This window comes from Apodemus sylvaticus, chromosome 15, assembly GCF_947179515.1.
Source record: "Apodemus sylvaticus chromosome 15, mApoSyl1.1, whole genome shotgun sequence".
In the NCBI taxonomy this organism is placed as follows: Eukaryota; Metazoa; Chordata; class Mammalia; order Rodentia; family Muridae; genus Apodemus; species Apodemus sylvaticus.
The window spans coordinates 80,166,578-80,185,212 of record NC_067486.1 but is presented as its reverse complement, the minus strand read 5'-3'; the positions used below and the strand labels follow the sequence as shown (position 1 = coordinate 80,185,212).

The window sequence follows — 18,635 nt, the reverse complement described above, 5'->3', positions numbered from 1 at the left end:
TCCTAGTTTGGTGTAGGCACGAGCAACCATTACCTTCATGTAGGCCACACAAAGGTGGACTTGGCAAGGTTTATTCTTAAGAACAGAGTTCATTCCACCCATGATGCTGAGCGAGTCCTAGGAGGAAGGGGTGATTTCAGTGCGTTTTTCTGCTCAGCTGGACGCTCTTTGGGAAGATCTGAGGGGACAGCCAGAGCTGCAGCAGGATAACAGCATGGCACAGGTGCAGGGTGGCAGAGCTGAAGGGTGTGGATGGGTATGTATTCCAGGAAAGCTCAATGAGTCCCAGCACCAGCAACCTGGAAATGAGAAATGGGTCCCATCCATCTCAAGTCTGCAGCGTTAGATTCCCATGACCTATACACACCCACCCATCTATCCCATCCCCTCCTGTGGTTACAGCTTTGAGAAGAGGAGATCCTGAGCCCTTCCCCAACCCTCCCAGGTTGACCCAGCCAGTACCTGAGCAGGTGTGTGAGCCAGCGAGTAGGCATGGCCCACAGGAGGTAGGGCAGTGTGTGGAAATACCAGACATAGAACTGGTAGTGGAGCGAGCGGCTAAAGCAGATGCCAATGAAGTTGGAGGTGAAGAGGATGGACACAATCTGTGAGGTGATGGTTAAGGCTTCGGGTGGGAATGGAGGGTCGCAGGGGTGGGGTGGGAGTTTAAAGTTCTGGGGTAAGAAAGCACCCTACTCTGTCTTTTTTTTTTTTTGTTTTTTGGAGACAGGGTTTCTCTGTATAGCCCTGGCTATCCTGGAGCTCACTCTGTAGACCAGGCTGGCCTCTGCCTCCCAGAGTGCTGGGATTACAGGCGTGCGCCACCACCGCCCGGCCCTACTCTGTCTTACCTGCAAGCCTCAGACAAGGTTTTTAGCCTTTCTGGATCTGTTCCAGTTTAATAGGGAAACAGGAACACATTGGACTGTAAAGGAGTCTGAATCCCTCACTTTCTAACCTTAATTCTTCCTTTTGTAAAACTAATACGAGTACTTCCCTAACTCAGGTGATTTTACATGGTAGGAAGTACGGGCTCAGGACATTATCAGGAGTGCATGGTTCTACAAAGCTGGACTTAAGGTTAAGCTGTGCTGAGATGTGTAAAGTGCTCAGTGTACTGTCTGCCACAAAGCTATGACTGGGCTCCGGCCTCTTCCTCTGGTAGCCTGCTATCTCGGGCCAACAGATTAAGACCCTATCTGCACTTGGAGAGATCAAAACTTATCTTTCCATGTTTAAAGGATATGATTAGGTGTGAAGGGTTGGGGTGGAACTTTCCTTTTGGAAGGATCCTTCAGCAGTGACAGAATACTTTCCCCTGTTCTGAAGAGAAGTCATGCGGACATTTATCAAGGCCCAGTTGTACGCCAAATTCTAGATTAACCACCATGAACTTAACATTTCCCCTACGTGGCTCCTAAGAGCTAAGCTCTCCACTCTATCCCATGAATCTTCCCGTGGTATTAACTCTGTTTCTTACCTGTGCCACCTACAGAGGGCAAAGAGCAAGAGGAGGCTAAGGTGGGCAGCCAACAGGGCCAGATGGAAGACTCGGTGCAGGAAGATGGCCTCAGGCAGGAAACGCCAGTTCACTGTCCATTGGAAGAGAAACTGACGGCCAAGGTCAAAGGAGCGGGAGAGGTAGCCAACGGGGTTCTCCAGCAGGAAGGGCAATCCCAGCACCACCTGAGGAGGGGTGTGAAGCCAGCAGAGCCTTAGGCTAGCCCCAGCCTTCAGGGTAGTCACTTAGGAGAGCACGGTGGGAAGAAGTCCTGGAAGCTCCTTTATGTCCACAAAGAGTAGCAGGAAAGCCTCCCACTCTCGCCCTGCCAGAGCCTGACACCAAGGAGGCACAGGAGGGGGTGAGCACACTGCTTCCCTCAAGAATTCACCAGATCATGGCCTGGAGAGACTAGACAGCTCAGTGGTTAAGAGCACTGGCTGCTCTTCCAGAGGTCCTGAGTTCAACGCCCAGCAACCACACGGTGGCTCATGGCTATCTGAGGTGGGATCTGATGTTTTTCTGTCATGCAGGCAGACATGCAAATTGAACTCTCATACACATAAATAATAAATACATAATTTTTTAAATTTTATTTTTATTTATTTATTTATTTTTCCAGGCAGGGTTTCTCTGTGTAGCCCTGGCTGTCCTAGAACTCACTCTGTAGACCAGGCTGGCCTTGAACTCAGAAATCTGCCTGCCTCTGACTCCCAAGTGCTAGGATTAAATGCATGCGCCACCACTGCCTGGCTAAATACATAATTCTTTTAAAAAATCTTGAAAAAAAAAATTTGTGTGTGTGTGTGTGTCTCAAGGAGGAGGAAGGTATTTAGAGAGAGAGAGTCTCACTATGTAATCCTGACTGGCCTGGCATTCGTTATAAAGACCAGGGTACCCTTGAACTCAGAGATCCGCCTCCTAAGTGCTAGGATTAAAGATGTGTACCACCATGCCTAGCTTGGCCATGTGTACCACCATGCCTAGCTAGTTGGCCAGGTCTTTTTTTGTTGTTGTTGTTTTCGAGACAGGGTTTCTCTGTGTAGCCCTGGCTGTCCTGGAACTCACTCTGTAGACCAGGCTGGCCTTGAACTCAGAAATCCGCCTACCTCTGCCTCCCAGAATGCTGGGATTACAGGCATGTGCCACTACCGCCCGGCTGGCCAAGTCTTAAGGAAGCCAGCTTTAGGAAGCCTCTGAGAGGCCTGCCAAGTTCAGTAGTCATGGGACTTTAGGTGCAGAGACAGTGGCTGCCTAGCTCATAATCAACTCTAAACTCTTTGTCTATTGGCTTTTGAGAAAGCCCTAAGAGATTTAAGGAGACCAGACAGGATAGAGTTACCTGTAGAGCAGCACAGATGGCCAGCTTGGGGAGGGCACCACGGAAGCCAAACTGAGTAAGAAGGAGGAATAGCAGTCCCGGGGCGAAGAGTAGCACATTCATCTTCACTGAGACAGCCAGGCTGAAATGCACAAAGGACAGGAAAGGTGGAGGATCAGCTCCAGGACCGTGTGCCCCTTGGAACGACATACCCATCTCCCCGCAGATTTTCTCCCAGACTGTTAAGTGCTAGGATGTGGTCTCCATCTGGAACTGTTAGAGGAGCCTGAGAGGAGGCTGGGAAGAAAGGAGTAATACCTGGTCCCTCTGTCCAGACTGACTGGACACATACTGACTGACATACTTAAGGGCCAAGTCCAGCAATGGATGCCATCCGGGGACAAGATAGGAGGAAAACATGAGGAAAGGGACTTTCTACAGACTGACCCTTGGCTTGTTCAGGGTGGCCAGAGTGACCTCCAGGATCTAACCACTCTTGATGTCCTCTCTTGCAGATCAGTGGGAAGCTATGGGAATGTGACCAGGGAGACAGAAGGACAGGGCTCTGACCTGAAACAGCAGCAGCCCCAGCTCCAGTGCCGCGCCAGGAAGAGGTTGATGCTCAGGAAGAGCAAGGCCATAGCCACTGGGTCGTTGAAGAGCCGCAGTACAAAGATGGAATGGACACGGTAAGAGGCACAACACATGAAGAAGAAGACGAAGGGAGGTACCTACAGGGTGGGCGCCAACGTCAGCCCCCAGACCTGAGCCATCCCTGCCCCCCACCTCAGGCCCGGTGGTCCTCTCGCATCAACTCACCTTGGAGGTCTGGTGGTATATCAAGAAAACGAGCACCAAGGTGACAAGGTAGAGCACAGCAAAGATGTTCTGGGCCACAGGGATGTCCGTGCCCCGGTCAGTGGCATAGTACAGACCCGTAAAGATGTACAGAAACCCAGCTGGGTAGCTGGAAGGCGAGAGGAGACATGAGCCTGGGTCAGGCAAACCAGCCTGGTACCCACCCAGCCCTTCACAGTGCCTTCCGACTTCCTATCCTCACTCACACAAGAGGTCCGGTGTCACCCTGCAGCTGTGTGTAGTCATGTGTGCCATTGATGAAACCCTCCACCTGGGCCATGTAGGCCTTCCAGTCAATCTCTGTGTCTGGAAGAAGATAACATGGTCTCGTTCCTTCTGAGTCCAGAACTTGGCTACTTCTAAACCCCATGCCTTCAGACCACCAAAGTCTAAGGGGGTCTACCTCATTCCCAGGTTTCTTCCATCATCGACCCTTATGTAACTGTGCATAGGGCATTTTCTGGGTGAATCCATAGGCTTTGTGTGTGTGTGTGTGTGTGTGTGTGTGCATTATGAAGGCCAGGGGTTAATGCTGGTGTCTTACTCCATCATTTATATAACGGAGTCTAGCTAGTCAGTTTGCTTCAAGGATCCCTTGTCCTGCCTCTTCAGTGCCAGGATCAGATGGGCTACCATGCCTGCCTGACATTTATGTATAACGCTAGGAATGTGACCTGTGGGTCTCACATTTGCGCTAAGCGATCTCCTTAAGCCCAGGAATGCAGGCGCCTTAAACTCAATGTGTAGAATTGAATTTATGATCTTTTTCCCTACTCTGAATTTACTCTTTCCTGTATTCCTCGAGAAGTACCCCTCTCCCTTTCAGTTCCTGTGCGTGGGGGTGCGTGCGTGCGTGTGTGTGTGTGTGTGTGTGTGTGTGTGTGTGTGTGTGTAGCTTCACGAGGCGGGGTTTCCCTGGCTATCTGGCTGTCCTGGAAGTCACTCTGTAGACTAGGCTGGCCTTAAATTCACAGAGATCCACCTGCTTCTGCCTTCCAAGTGCTGGGATTAAAGGCGTGTGCCACCACCGCCCAGCTCCTTAGTTCTTAAAAAGAAACAGGCTTGCTCTCTTTCTCTGTCTTGTGTGTGTTCACAAGCACATGTGTGGGTGCACACGAGTGAGTGTGCATGCATGTGAATATGAATATAGAAGTTAGAGGTTAGTGGTGATTATCTTTCTTGAATGTTCCTCACTCTCATTTTTTAAAAAAGGGTCTTTATGAAGCCAGCTGTGGTGGTGTCCGCCTTTAATCTCAACAATACTCAGGACCCAGAAGCAGGCAGATCTCTGTGAGCTTGAGGCCACTGTGGTCTACATAGCAAAGCCAATCAGGTCTACTTAGTGAGACTTGTTTGTTTGTTTGTTTGTTTTGAGAAAAAAGACTGATCCTGGAAGACACCAGTACAAAAAGCACTCTTTAAAAGGACTTTTAAGGCCTAAGAATTAAAGCATGAAAAATCAGAGCTGGAATGGGAAGTGACTGTCTAAGGGTACAGGCAAGCAGCAGGAACAGGAACAGCGCATTAATCCTGGCCAGAACTTACTTCTCGGCTGCTTATGCTTTCTTAGTGGGCCGAATGTTAAATGCCGGGGTAATCTCTAGGGTCACCTCCCTCCCATATGGGAGAGAGATTATGATCGCTGTTCTGGAAAGTGGGTTTGGGTCGGGTAAAGGATACAGGTTTGAATGGTGAATGAAAGCTCTGTAATCTAGTTTGGGTATCCCTCCCTCCCTCCCTCCCTCTCTCCCTCCCTCCGGTTCTCTCCCCTTTAGTGAACTCACATGCCACCCTGTGAATGACCCAGAAGGTGATGCCCACCTCTGCTACGCAGAGGCAGGAGGCCACCAGCAATGTGTAGCGTGGCTCCCGCAACAGTAGGTAGCGTTCTTGCCAGACCCGCTGTAGCCATTGTTTCCAGATTCCTGCCGGCTGGACGACAGAACCCGGCGGGCCGCGTTTCCGCAGCCCAGCAGCCATCTTGACAGTGCGTTACTCTTGTGCTTCCCCCACCCGGGAAAACGAACACTAAGACACTAGGTTCCGGTCTCTCGCTCTGGGCCCTCAAACTAAATGCTGATCCGAATAACCAGAATCCTTATTTACTGCATAGCAGTCTATGGGACTCAGGGAGCTGGAGTTTCTAGGCCAAAATGATTCATTGGATACTTATTTAGTGTTTATTATACACAGTGGTGAGAGATATTTCTAATGTGGATATATGGATCTCAAAAAGGATAAGTCCTTAGAACGCATCTCCTTTGAAGGACTACACGATGTTGTAATATAAATATACATATACTTCTCGGTGTATGTCCCGTCCAGAGCGCATAAACACCAATATATCAGAGTGTTTTCCCAGAAAACAAAACAGTTCCGTTCTCTTCTCCAAACCCAGCTTTCCACTCGGCCTATGTCCAGAGTAACTGTTGTTCACGCTAGAGGGGGAAAGCTCCGTTCAGCACCCTTCCCGAAGCACCCGAAGGTGCTCCAAAAATCTTGGGAAGAAGAAATCTTTAATTAATCACGCCTCTTATTGGAAAGGCTTATTGAGAACCGAATACGAGAGGGCGCAGTAATGAGCCTGCTCACATCTGGTGACCAGATCTGGTCTGCCACGAGGAAATGAGGTCGAGCTGAGATGGGCAGTACGTTATTAAGATGCCAAGTAATTCGGCTTTCCAGCCGGACGATTTTCGAAAAAGAGCTGAGAGGATGACGGAAGTTCCACGTGTTTGTGTGCAGCAGCTGCCGGAGGGCGGAGACACAGGCTCCGCCTCCCGTTTCCTACCTCGGTGATTGGGCTCCTAAGCCCCGCCCTGGCTGCCGCGCAGCCCTGAGCATGGCCTCTCCCCGGACTCCAGCGTCCCCTCCGGAGTTACCCGAGAGGAACTTCCAGTATCGCCAAGTCCAGTACTGGGACCAGCGCTACAAAGATGCGGCCGACTCTGGACCCTACGAGTGGTTCGGGGACTTCGCCTCCTTCCGTGCCCTGCTAGAGCCGGAGCTGTGTCCTGAGGACCGTATCCTCGTGCTAGGTGGGTAGTGTCTTTGCCACCGGTCGCTGGCCAGACCACATCGGCTTCCTTCCCTTCTGCTTTCTGCTGTACGAGGACGCCCCAGTTCGGAGCCAACACCCAGTACCTTCAGAATCCGTCTGTATTTAGCCAGGGCAAGCAGAAATAAGAGATCGTAAGCACTCTGGAAAAAGTCTTTTGGTGTCCCAACCAGGGGCATTTCCCTGCTCCGACACCGGAGGCAGCCCAGGACACTGGAGAACACATCTCTGTGGACCTACTTCAAGTCCCAACATTAACTGGCTGTGTAACCTGGGACAAGTCATGAATCCATTGTGTGTTTCCGTTTCCGTTTCTAGAAATGGGACTGTAAATTTTTCTGGAGTAAGTCATGTGCACCTCGAGCATAACACCTAGTTTTCTTTTCGCCCCAGTGGGCACCGGGAGCCGTTGTCAGGTAAAGGGAATTACCACTTCTCTGAACCCTAGGTGAAAAACTTGGTCCTAAACACTCATAGGGTAGAATAATGCCCTCTGAGTCCGATGGAGAATTGCAGCTGAGGTAGGTGTCAACAAGAGAGATGCTAGGATGTCAGCCGCTGGATACTCAGGAAAAGTTTGAATGAACTGAGTTGCCTTCCAAATATAGTTTGTAAATGTTTTGTTCAGGAGAAGCCTGGATACATTTTAATTTTTTTGTTTTTGTTTTAAGACAGAGTCTCACTATGTAATCCTGGCTGGCATGGAAGCCACCTTATAGAACAGGCTGGCTTTAGCCGAGCTGTGGTAGTGCACGCCTGTAATCCCAGCACTCTGGGAGTCAGAGGCAGGCGGATTTCTGAGTTCGAGGCCAGCCTGGTCTACAGAGTGAGTTCCAGGACAGCCAGGGCTATACAGAGAAACGCTGTCTTGATAAAACCAAATCCAAAAAAAAAAGGCTGGCTTTGAACTCACAGAGATCCACCTGCCTCTGTGTCTAAAGCCTGTATACATTTAAGTGGAATACTTGATAGGGATAAACGGATATCTCTTATACAAACAGTATATATGTAAAGTATAGATAATATGTGTGCCTGCACTACTCAATATGGGAAATAGAACATGACCAAGACTAGAAAATATAACCTAGTGACTAAGCACTCTGGGAGCAAGTAGTTAATGGTAGAAACTTAGCTTAGCTGGAGATCTTACACAAAATCTTTAAATTTCTGTACCTCCATTTCTAAGCCTTAAGAAAATAAGCCGGGCAGTGGTGGTGCACACCTTTAATACCAGTACTTGGGAGGCAGAGGCAGGTGAATTTCTGAGTTCAAGGCCAGCCTGGTCTACAGAGTGAGTTCCAGGACAGCCGGGGCTACACAGAGAAACCCTGTCTGGGGGGTGGGGTGGGGGGGCACTAGCAGGGTGTGATGACTCACACCTTTAATCCCAGCCCTGGGAGCAAGCGGCAGCAAGTTCCAGGACAGCTAGGAGGCTACATAGAGAGACCCTGTGTCAGCAAAAAATAAATAAGTAATTAAATACCCACAGATTAGATCTTTTAGTGATTAGATGAACATGTGAACCATCTAGACCAACACCTGGCAAAAAAAAAGCTTCATGTGTTTTCAGAGTTTTCTTGTAGTTTCCCCATAACATCCCCACTAGAAGTAAACAGTTTCTTGAATTCTGTGGTTGCATACTGTTGCATTTATAGATTTACCACAGAACTATGTTTATCAAGCTTTGGTGCCTTTCAAAATAAACTGGCAAGTTAGTTTATTTTGAAAATATACTCTGAGATTCTAATTCCAGGGAAGTCTAATATAGATGCTAGGAATCTTTTTTCTTTTGTTGACATAGGGTCTTCTGTAGCAGGCTAGCCTGACATTTACTGATTAGGACTGCAACTACTTTCCCCTACCTACTAAGTGCTGGGACTGCGGGTGGGCCCCAGCAGGCCTGCCCTCAGGGCTCTGTTTACAGCAATCTCCACAGCTGGTTGTTATACTGCTGGTGGGCAAGACATCTGTCTTCCTAAATCTTAGTCTCTTGCTCATCAGGAGGGGTTCTTTTTCTGGATAGGAGGGATAAGTCTAAGGAAGGATAGGTGATGAAAAACCTAATTGTAAAAGTTTAGGTTTTCAGAAAATTTAGGACATCGAGATCTAGCCAGGCCTTTATTCCCAGCACTTGGGAAGGCTGAGGCAGGCGGATTTCTGAGTTCAAGGCCAGCCTAATCTACAGAGTGAGTTCCAGGACAGCTGGGGGACTACACAGAGAAACCCTGTCTCGAAAGACCTAAATAAATAAATAAATAAATAAATAAATAAATAAATAAATAAATAAATAAATAAATCGAACTTCAAGATCCAAGACCAGCACAGAATTTGGGAAGTCACCTATATTACACTTCATCTCCACAGATCTGAGTAGAGCACCAGGCAGGTGCCAGGCAATATGCTGGTATGCCGGCCCCTTCTAACGTATTTACTCAATTTCTAAAGCTGAGTAAGGAGTACTCTGAGCTACTATAGGTTAGCAGTCTATAAACCTTTTCTGCACAATGCCAGAGTATATATTTTAGGCTTTGCAATCTCTCTCCCAGACACTCAGTTCTGCTATGATAATAGACACACAGCTACAGACAGTGCATAAAAAAGAACTGATGTTCTCTAATAAAGCGTATGTCCTAGACAGTCTCCTGTAGTCCTGGCTGGCTCAAAACTCACAGGTAGACTCGTCTGGCATCAGACTCACAAAGCTCTGTCTGCCTTTGCCTCCTGGATGCTGACAGTACAGGTCTGAGCCACTGTACCTGCCTAAAGCTTTATTTATCAAAAGGAAATAAAGATTCTACTGGAAGTCACTGTCTTGGGTTGAGTTCCCCAGAACGGATCCTGAGAAGGAGATTTATGTCCAAGTCATTTACCCAGTAGTAGCTTTCAGGAAAAACTGACTGGTAGGAATGGGGAAAGGATGGGCTGGAGAGATGGCTCAGCGGTTAAGTGCACTGACTGCTCTTCCAGAGGTCCTGAGTTCAAATCCCAGCAACCACATGGTGGCTCACAACCATCTGTAACCATAGGACAGTGTACTTATATACATTAAGCAAACTCTCTAAAAAAAACAAAAAAAGATTGGGGAAAGGCAAAAAGATAAACAAAACTGTGATCTCAGGCAAAATCTCAAGAATAATTTTGGCCTGAAGGGTCACAGATGAAGACCTTTAAAAGCAAATATATACCAAAACTGGGGACATGCTAAAACTTATAAAAAGGCTACAGCGGGGGGGGGGGGGGGGGGGGGCGCTGGAGAGATGGCTTAGCGGTTAAGAGCACTGACTGCTCTTCCGAAGGTCCTAAGTTCAAATCCCAGCAACCACATGGTGGCTAACAACCATCTGTAATGAGATCAGATGCACTCCTCTGGGGTGTCTGAAGACAGCTACAGTGTACTTACATATAATAAATAAATAAATAAATCTTTAAAAAAAAAAAAAAGGCTACAGCGGTCTGGTCAGAACACTGACAGTATCTGCTGTCATCGACATGTGAACTACGGATGCTCTCTGATATTGGGGTTTCCAGTTCTGCTGTCTTGCCATGCAGCACACAGGAAGAGGCCGTTAGAACTCCGTAGTAGCTTCATAGTGAGTCACAGCTACTGGTCATGCTAACGTAGCCCAAGCTGGAATGTCACCACCAGGCTTGAGTGGTCCGCTTGAAAACTGAAAGGCAGCTGAGCATGGTGGTTAAAAGCCCTGGCTTGGAGTGAGTCTGCTGTCAGCCCAGATTTTGGCTCCACCTCTGTGTGTCCTTGCAAAGCTCCTTAACTATTTCCCTCCATTTCTCCACCTAAAATCTGAGAACAATAAAATACTATTTCTGCATGAGTCAACATTGAAAATAAACTGAGAATTCTTTTGAATTATTTAGCATAATACTGAGTGTCCAGTGACTATTAATTGTAATAATTTGGGGGGAGGGCTGAGGATGTGACTCAGTCCATTAAGTTCTTATCCAGCCTGCAGGAAGCAGGGGCTCAGTTCCTAGTGTCAGGTAGGTCCGTATTTCACATAAATCTGAACTCCCAGTGATCCAGAAGTAGAAGTGTCGAGTTTCAAACCTGACAAAGGCTGAGGTCCCTACTTAACACGTCACAGTAGACACTGGCAGCCAGGTGCTTCCTGCATCTCTCGCCCCTTCCTGTTACAGGGCCCTCCTGGCTGGCATACCCACTGAGCTGCTCCTCCCTGAATAGTCCAACCATTCTGCTTTTTCATCTACTCTTCTGGGCCTCCAGGCTGCTGCACTTGATTCCTCTGTCCTTCCTTCCCTCCTCATAGCTCAGGGTAGTGGCCACTCTGGACTCTCCCAGGTGTCCCTGCCTCTGGCTATACTCTCCCACATGGCTATAGTAAACCCTCTCCTCCATCAAACCTAGGAGCAGCCATGCTCCTTCCTATTTATTTATTTACTTATTCATTCATTCATTCATTCATTCATTCATTCATTCATTCATTTGGGGCTGAAACCCAGAAGTAGAAAGATCAGAATTTCAATGTCATTGTCAACTACATAGGCAGCCTATCTAAAAAGAAAGTACTTTCTTTGATTTATTTTTAGTATCTTTCTTTTTGAGTGTGATTTCACTATGTAGCCCAGGCTGGCCTGGAACTCAAAAGATCTACCTGCCTCCTGCCTCTGCCTCCTCAGCGCTGGGATTAAAGGCGCCTGCAACCTAGCCCAGCCTGTTTATGATTTTTGAGGCATATATGATATATTGGCTGGCCTGGAACTAACTATGTAGATGAGGCTGGTCTTGAATTCCTAATCTCATGATTCTATAGTATCGATAAACAAGGATTTGAAGCAGTCTGGATCTCAAGAAGGCGAGATCCCTGTATGGGACCTACCAAGAGGTGCTATCTAGCCCCAATTCTTAGCTCCAGATGGGCTACTGGAAGACCTGAAAAGAGACCACTTTCTTTCAATGCAGGTGTGTAAATTGGGCTCTATATCTTAAAACCTCTTTTAAAATCTGAACCACTGGCTGGTGGTGGCGTACCCCTGTAATCCCAGCACTTGGGAGGCAAAGGCAGGCGGATTTCTGAGTTCGAGGCCAGCCAGGTCTACAGAGTGAGTTCCAGGACAGCCAGGGCTATACTGAGAAACCGTTTCGGAAAAAAAACAAAAAAGCCCTGAACCTCTTAAAATCTTAACCTCCCTTTCCTCGACCCTGCCCTCGTAGAGACTGAATGCTTTTGTTGTTGTTTTTGAAACAGGGTCATACTTTAGCCCAGGCTGACCTCCAACTCAGGGTCCACCTGCATCTGCCTCGTAAATGCTGGGATTAAAGTTATGAGCCACGATGCCTAGTAGAGGCAGTGGAGATTGCACTGTAGAGAATTTACCCCCAGACTTCCCTGCACCCCACCCCCAACTCCCAAGACACTGCTCTTCCGAGTCAGTGTCTTTGAAATTCTTGGCAGACTCACCTCAGGTGGGGTCAGTTGCCTGTGGGATGCTAGTTTGTCCCTCATTCCGTTATATGGTAGTTGTAATTCTACATTTAGTCTTCCCACCGGGACACAAGTTCCTTGACAGTAGGCACTTAAAAACAAACCCAAAGCTGGGCAGTGGTGGCACAAGCCTTTAATTGCAGCATCCAGGAGGCAGAAGGGCAGGCAGATCTCTGAACTCAAGACCAGCCTGTTCTATAGAGTGAGTTCCAGAACAGCCAGGACTACACAGAGAAAACTGTCTCAAAAAACCAAAAAATACCCAGGGTCTCTTATAGCCTGGCTTTGCATTTTCTATGTAGCTAAGATCCTCTCCCTGGATTACAGGCATGCACTACCACACACTGCTCAATGTTCAGTTTACATGGTGTTGAGCCAACTCAGGGCTTTGTGCATGCTAGGAAAGCACTCTTCATTCAGCTGCTTGTGCAAAGCACGCACTGTTTATCAGCAGAGACCAAAGTGGAGCGTCCGACCCACGCATTAGTATAACCAATCAGCTTCACTGCATCTCGTCTTCTCTTAGTTTATCAATTCTGCCTTGGACAGCAAAGTAAGGTTATAACCCCTAACATAATATTTTCCAGGGTTCCAAGATCTCTTGATGCTTAGAGATACCTTTAAGGTAATAGTATTATCATCCTAATGATGCCAATATTATATACATTCTGAGTTTGAGGAAACTGAAGCCCCAAGAATCAGATGCTTTTCTTTGTTTTTTGTTTTGTTTTTTTGTTTTGTTTTGTTTTTTTGAGACAGGATTTTTCTGTGTAGCCAGCTGTCCTGGAACTCACTCTGTAGACCAGCTGGCCTTGGACTCAGAAATCCGCCTGCCTTTTTGTAACTGGGAAAGTCAAACCCAAATCTTTGAACTCCTGAGTTCCAAGCTCCTTCAGCAACTCCGCAGATGTTTGTAGCTCTTAAATTTAGTACATTGCATCTGTGTGTAGGCTAGCTACTGACTGTTGTCATTCTCTTAAACAGGAAGCCCAAATTCTTGGTACTGAAACAACTTACCCTAGTCCACATAGCTGAGAAAGACAGAGACACTTTGTGTCCAAGTCTGTGTGATTCCAAAACTGAACACTCTTCTATACCCTGTTGCTTTAAGAACTTGGTGCAGGGTCAGATGCAGGGGATGAATGGAGAGAAAACATGCCAAATAGTAGCTAAATAACTGGAAGGTGAGAACCCAAGTTAACCTAGCTCTTTTGCTACCCATCCCACCCACGGCAGGTTGCGGGAACAGTGCCTTGAGCTATGAGCTATTCCTTGGAGGCTTCCCTAATGTCACCAGTGTGGACTACTCTCCAGTAGTGGTGGCAGCCATGCGAGCTCGCTATGCCCATGTACCCAGTCTACGCTGGGAGATCATGGATGTTCGGTCACTGGACTTCCCTAGTGGGTCCTTTGATGTTGTCCTCGAGAAAGGCACGCTGGACGCCCTGCTGGCTGGGGAGCCGGATCCCTGGAATGTATCTCCTGAAGGTGTCCACACTGTGGACCAGGTGCTGAGTGAGGTGAGGAAGCTGCAAGGCAGCGGACCAAGATGCCTGCAGGGGAAGGGCCAGAACTCTCAGGGCATCAGAAGAACTCGCCGGCAATCAGGAAATGAGGTTTGGAGCGGGTCTCCTTAAAAGTACAGATTTCTGAAGAACGGAGGAGACTGTCATGACCAAGGCTCACAAAGGCCAATCAGTGGTTGGATACTAGCTCAACAGAAGTGGTAGCCAGGTCCCAGATGGGTGAGACTGATTGGGAAAGTGAGTCGTTGATAGGAAAGCAATGTCTCCTGGATGAATATCTTCCCTGTCTAGAGCCAAGCCTTACATAGAACAACCAACGGCAGAGGGTGGTTTAGTCTATCACAGAAAGCCAGAAAGAACTACTGGATATAGAGTAGTATCTGAGGCTTGATTAGAAGATCGTTATGGGTTGTACTGACCTTTGAGAACCTGGAGATGATTCTGGACTGACGGTTTCTCTGTCTGCCTTGCAGGTGAGCCGGGTGCTGGTTCCTGGTGGCCGATTCGTCTCGATGACCTCTGCCGGTCCCCACTTTAGGATCAGACACTATGCTCAATGCCGTTATGATTGGTCACTGAGGCACGCAACCTACAGCAGTGGTTTTCATTTCCACCTTTACATCATGCATAAGGGCCGAGAGCTCAGCGAGTCCCAGCTGGCCCTGGGGGCCCAGATCCTCTCGCGTTCCCCCAGCCCTCCTGCTTCGCCCTGCTTCCTCCAAGACTCAGACAACGAGGACTTTCTCGGGGCCATTCAGCTGTGAACCCGGAAGTGTGACCTCCGAGTCCTCCCTGCCTTGATGCATTAGGCTCTCAGGGAGTTGGAATTCCCAGTTTGGGGCTGGGGATTGGTTGCTGGGTACTCAAATCCAGAGGTCTTGTGCATAAAACCGTGCTGGTGGGATTAAGCCCATGCGAACCAGTGAGTGCAGTGTGAGTTCAACTAAGTCCCAGATCCCAGGTTTCGGGCTTCTAGGATTTTCATTTCTACAGGGTTTTCCCACTTCCTCCCCATGACTTTATCTTTTGGGACAAAGCTCAACACAGCTTCTCTGCCTTAGATATGCTCATCCAACCTGCATTTATCCTTAAGAAGCTACAGACATCCAGGCGGCGGTGGCGCACGCCTTTGGTCCCAGCTCTTGGGAGGCAGAGACAGGCAGATTTCTGAGTTCGAGGCCAGCCTGGTCTACAGAGTGAGTTCCAGGACAGCCAGGGCTACACAGAGAAACCCTGTCTCGAAACAAACAAAAAATAAGAGGCTAAACTTTGAATTTATGCTTCTGATTCCAGCTCCAGCCCCAACATGGTGACCTGTCCTGGTTAGGCTATACAGGTACTTACGGAGGCCATATGTTTATGATGTTCCCACACCAGGGTGCCCAGACAATGCTTACCTTCCCCACCACGAACTTGCTCCCGAGATTGTCAACAACTGTCCCCCAGCAGAATGAAGCAGCAGACACACACACTCACACACGGAGGTCTGTGTTTATTCACACGCTCCTGTTACATTGAGGATGGAGAAACATTTTTACAAAGGACAACCCTAGGTTGAGAACATCTTCCGGTCCACAGGTGTCATCCAAAGGTACTGAGCAGTCCCCATTTGGGTTCCCAGGGGGAGCATGAAGGGGTCCAAGGTAAAATCAGATCTGGGCCCTTAAAAGATGATACCTTGGGAGGGAGGAGTCTCCCAGTGAGCCTCCTGGGGTCAAAATTGGGCAGACTGGCCATGTGGTTAGTTACCATGTTGGGGCCTTGTCCCATCCCAGTCTCAACACCTGTCCTATCTGCCAGGCGCAGAAGGGCATGGCGGAGGCTGTGGGGGAAGGGCACAAACCATGAACGGAGCCAGTAAACAAAGAATCGGATATAAAAATACAAATGTGCTGAGGAAGTCCTTTAGAAAGAGGCTGGGGTCACGCCAGACAGGGGTACAGTCGAGGAACGGCCCGGAGGGCTAGGCTGAGGTGGGTAGGAAGCTCATGCAAATATGCAGCCAAACCTCCCTGGCCACGCAGTCCGACGCCGCAGCTGCCCGGGCTGCAGACCAGATTGATCGGAGGAGGGGCGGGGCAGGGGAGCCGTGCGGGAGGGGGCGGGCTGGGGGCCGTGGGTCTCTGTGTCGGTTCCGGTGTGTGGGGTGGAGCTGCGGCCCGAGGTTCTAAAGTGCATGAGTGCGTCGGCGGGCTCCGGGCTGGTCCGCACCACCACTACCGCCGCCGCCGTGGTGCTGAAGCGGACAGCTCCGGAGCGCCTAGCAGCGGCGGTAGCAACACCGACCCCGCGGCGGCGTGGCCCTGCAGCCCCCGCCCGCAGGCACCTCGGCCCGGGGCGGGGGTGCGCCGGCAGCCGCATCGCCGGCCCGTGCTCCTGGCCGCTGCGGGGCTGGGCCCGGAGCCCGCCGCCAGAGCCGGCGCGTCTACACTCCGGACGGAGGCTTCTCCCCCATCCCCTTCAGCACGTCGTCTATCCGGTCATCCTCGATCACCACTGCGCAGGGAGAAAGCGCATCAGCCGCGCGGTCTCGGGGGGCGGCGGCGACAGTGGGGCCGGTGTCCTCACGCCCCGCGCAGATCTACTCTACCGCCTGTGTTCCCGCGACACCGCTCGAAACCCTATGCCCTCCCCACCCGAACTCTCCCGCGGACCCTACCTGCTACCAACCTGGCACCCAGACCTCCCTCTGTGGGAACACCCCCTCTTCCGAAGACTCCCACTGCGAATCCTCCCGTCACCTGAGCCTCCCTCCGTCTAAGCTGACCAGAAACCTCCCCATCGACACAACCCCCTCCTCGAACTGAGCTCAGATGAAACTGTCACCTGGTGTAACCCTTTCCTCTACCCGAATCCCTGCTCCGATAGTGCCGCCCTGAGTCCCCTCCCAATGCAAACAATCAAGACGGCCGAACCCCCTGGCCTCGGTGCCCTCCAGTAACATCCACCTACTCATCTTAGCCCAAGGAATTGGCCCACCACCTTGTGTGCCCAGTGCCAAGCGGCCCCAAATACCCTAAGCGGCCCCTCCCCCTCGACCAGGAGCCGGGGCTCTTTCCAGAAGTGGAGAGCCTCGAATCCGGGACACAGTATTCCCGGGAGAGGGAAAGAATGGGACAACTCCACAGCAGGGACCCTCCCCACCCCGGGCGGGTGCGCAGCTGGCTGCGCTGGTCTGCGGCAAGAGCAGCTGCCACTTGACGGGGACCGGCAGCCCGGGGACGCCAGGCGAAGGGTTTCTGGGTCAGCGGCGACTCCGGGCCCGGGCCGCGTACCTCTCTTGGCTCGGCCGATCTGGCCCAGCTTGGGGGGCCGCTTGGCCTGGTTGCCAGCGAAGAAGGAGTTGGTGTCCTGCAGGCGGCAGCTGAAAGAGAGGTCGGAACCCTCGGGGTCTGCGCCGAAGCGGCCCATCTTGTCCTCACCGTAGGGTAGGATCTCGGACATGGCGGGCACCGGGCGGGCTAGGGACTGCGGCGGGGCACGGGCAGAGGCTAGCTGCCGGACCGGCCCTAGCTCAGCAGGGGAGCCGGCGGAAGGATGAAGTCATACAGCATCCGGGACTGCGGAGCCGAGCGGGGCCTCCTCCCCCGCGCCTCCGCCTCCCGGGCCGCTGGGCAGGCGGCGGCGGCAGCGGCGGGGACCGGGCGGGGGCGGGGCGGGGGCGGCGGCGGCGGCGAGAGCGGAATGACGATGAGCGCCCGACTGCGGCAGAGAACGGCGGGCGGGGCGCGGTGGAGGCGGGGCGGGCACCGGCCAGCGGAAAGAGGCGGGGCCCAGCGGTCCGAGGGAGCCCGGTGATCCCTGGAGTGGAGCGCGCGGCCGTGGGAGGTTCCCGCGAGGTGGCCGGGAATGGCCGCCACGTGGGCCCGGGGGAACCGCAGCAGCCGGTGCAGGCGACAACTAGGCGGGAACGGCTAGCCGGGCGCTTAGGGGCGAAGGGGAGGGACGGGCGCCGCGGTTAGGGGAGAGCAACTGGGAGCTGAGCGCCAAAAGCTGGGGGCGCGGCGGGGCCCCAGAAGGCGGCGGCCAGGCTGGCTGTGGACACGGCCCTGGACTGTGAATGGCGGCCGGGAAAGGGTCGAATACGCGTGGAGAGAGGGGAAGGAACCAACCGATTGGAGCGCGGGAAGAGCTCGGGCCTGGGGGTGGTGCCACCGTGCTTGGCGCGTTCCCTTGTCCCAGTGGTGCGTAGGTCTCCATCAGTTGACCAATTTGTATTCGACTGTCTGCGCATCCGTCCGTCTACCTCTGTGTATCTGATCTCGGTCTCTGTGTGTTGGTTTTGGATTCTGTATCTGCCTGCATACCTGGTCCCTGTATGAATACCACTGGGTCTGTCCCCCGAGACTGCGTTGCGGCATTTCAGGGGAAGCATCTTAAAACACTGCAACCGCAGCGCGCACCAGAGTAGACTCCTCACAAACCCTAGGACCGCTGTTGGCGCCAAAATCCAGACTCAAAGCGCCGGTCGCTCCACGCGGTTCTCTCAGCCTTGGAGGCTTGCTCTAGCTGGCAGTGTGGGAGAAATGAATGGCAGCCTCGCGGCGGGCGCCCTGGATGCGGATGACGCAGGGAAGCCCGGAGTGCCTGAGCTCCAGGCGCGCGCTAGTAAGCGTCGGCAGGGACAGGGTGTCCCCCGCCCTTGTTGCTGGGGCCTGGGGTAGAGTTCTCCCCCCTCCCCCGAAAAGAACACGCACACTTCCTTTCACCTCTTGCCGCCCCCCAATCCCCGCCCCTGACCTGCTAGCAGTCAGCAGCAGCGTCACCCGCTCTTTGAAGCGAGAAGGCTCTGGCGCAATCACTGGCCTTGGGAGGGAGGGTGTGTCTCACATTCACTCACAGTGACGGGCTGGTAAAGACAATAATGACGCTCTTGCTTTTACCCAAGCTCCAAGCAAGACACCTACCC

General features: G+C 51.3%; 3 protein-coding genes across 8 annotated transcripts in view; 1 reads left to right on the top strand and 2 right to left on the bottom strand.

Annotated features, from left to right (window-relative positions):
• Positions 1 to 34: 34 nt before the first annotated feature.
• Positions 35 to 5,667, bottom strand: Alg3 (ALG3 alpha-1,3- mannosyltransferase). 5 transcript variants are annotated; one of them, XM_052158765.1, is made up of 9 exons: positions 5,465 to 5,667; positions 3,887 to 3,986; positions 3,642 to 3,789; positions 3,393 to 3,553; positions 2,844 to 2,964; positions 1,481 to 1,686; positions 1,248 to 1,323; positions 463 to 608; positions 35 to 299 (listed from the first exon to the last, which is right to left on the bottom strand). In XM_052158765.1, exons 1-9 carry the CDS (start codon positions 5,658 to 5,660, stop codon positions 137 to 139), a joined length of 1,317 nt encoding a protein of 438 aa, XP_052014725.1. In that variant the 5' UTR covers positions 5,661 to 5,667; the 3' UTR covers positions 35 to 136. The 5 variants fall into 5 exon arrangements, with proteins under 5 accessions (XP_052014725.1, XP_052014726.1, XP_052014727.1 ...); XM_052158766.1 differs by having other exon boundaries at positions 5,502 to 5,666; XM_052158767.1 differs by lacking the exon at positions 3,887 to 3,986 and having other exon boundaries at positions 5,465 to 5,666.
• Positions 5,668 to 6,487: 820 nt separating this feature from the next.
• The window catches only part of Ece2 (endothelin converting enzyme 2), a 37,776-nt gene continuing 25,628 nt past the window's right edge, over positions 6,488 to 18,635 (top strand). The window contains exons 1-3 of one of the 2 annotated variants that reach the window (XM_052158725.1): positions 6,488 to 6,718; positions 13,437 to 13,720; positions 14,200 to 14,634. In XM_052158725.1, the coding sequence (XP_052014685.1) occupies positions 6,523 to 6,718; positions 13,437 to 13,720; positions 14,200 to 14,490 (771 nt within the window). In that variant the 5' untranslated portion in view covers positions 6,488 to 6,522 and the 3' untranslated portion in view covers positions 14,491 to 14,634. Of the gene's footprint in view, positions 6,719 to 13,436; positions 13,721 to 14,199; positions 14,635 to 18,635 lie in introns of those variants that run through there. The other variant, XM_052158726.1, reaches the window with a different exon arrangement.
• On the bottom strand, positions 15,706 to 17,410 carry Camk2n2 (calcium/calmodulin dependent protein kinase II inhibitor 2). The gene is made up of 2 exons (XM_052158728.1): positions 17,002 to 17,410; positions 15,706 to 16,222 (listed from the first exon to the last, which is right to left on the bottom strand). The coding sequence occupies exons 1-2, from the start codon at positions 17,168 to 17,170 to the stop codon at positions 16,152 to 16,154; spliced, it is 240 nt and encodes a 79-aa protein (XP_052014688.1). The 5' UTR covers positions 17,171 to 17,410; the 3' UTR covers positions 15,706 to 16,151.

Bases quoted from the DNA above. Each gene is read 5' to 3' on its own strand.
- Alg3 (XM_052158765.1), bottom strand. From the start codon at position 5,660: ATGGCTGCTGGGCTGCGGAAACGCGGCCCGCCGGGTTCTGTCGTCCAG. The intron at 1,324-1,480 runs GTAAGAAACAGA...ACTTCTCTTCAG, and splicing joins GCCCTCTGTAGGTGGCACAG to AACAGGGGAAAGTATTCTGT. The intron at 609-1,247 runs CATATCCTTTAA...ACCATCACCTCA, and splicing joins CCCAACCCTTCACACCTAAT to CAGATTGTGTCCATCCTCTT.
- Camk2n2 (XM_052158728.1), bottom strand. From the start codon at position 17,170: ATGTCCGAGATCCTACCCTACGGTGAGGACAAGATGGGCCGCTTCGGC. The intron at 16,223-17,001 runs GTACGCGGCCCG...CTCCCTGCGCAG, and splicing joins GATCGGCCGAGCCAAGAGAG to TGGTGATCGAGGATGACCGG.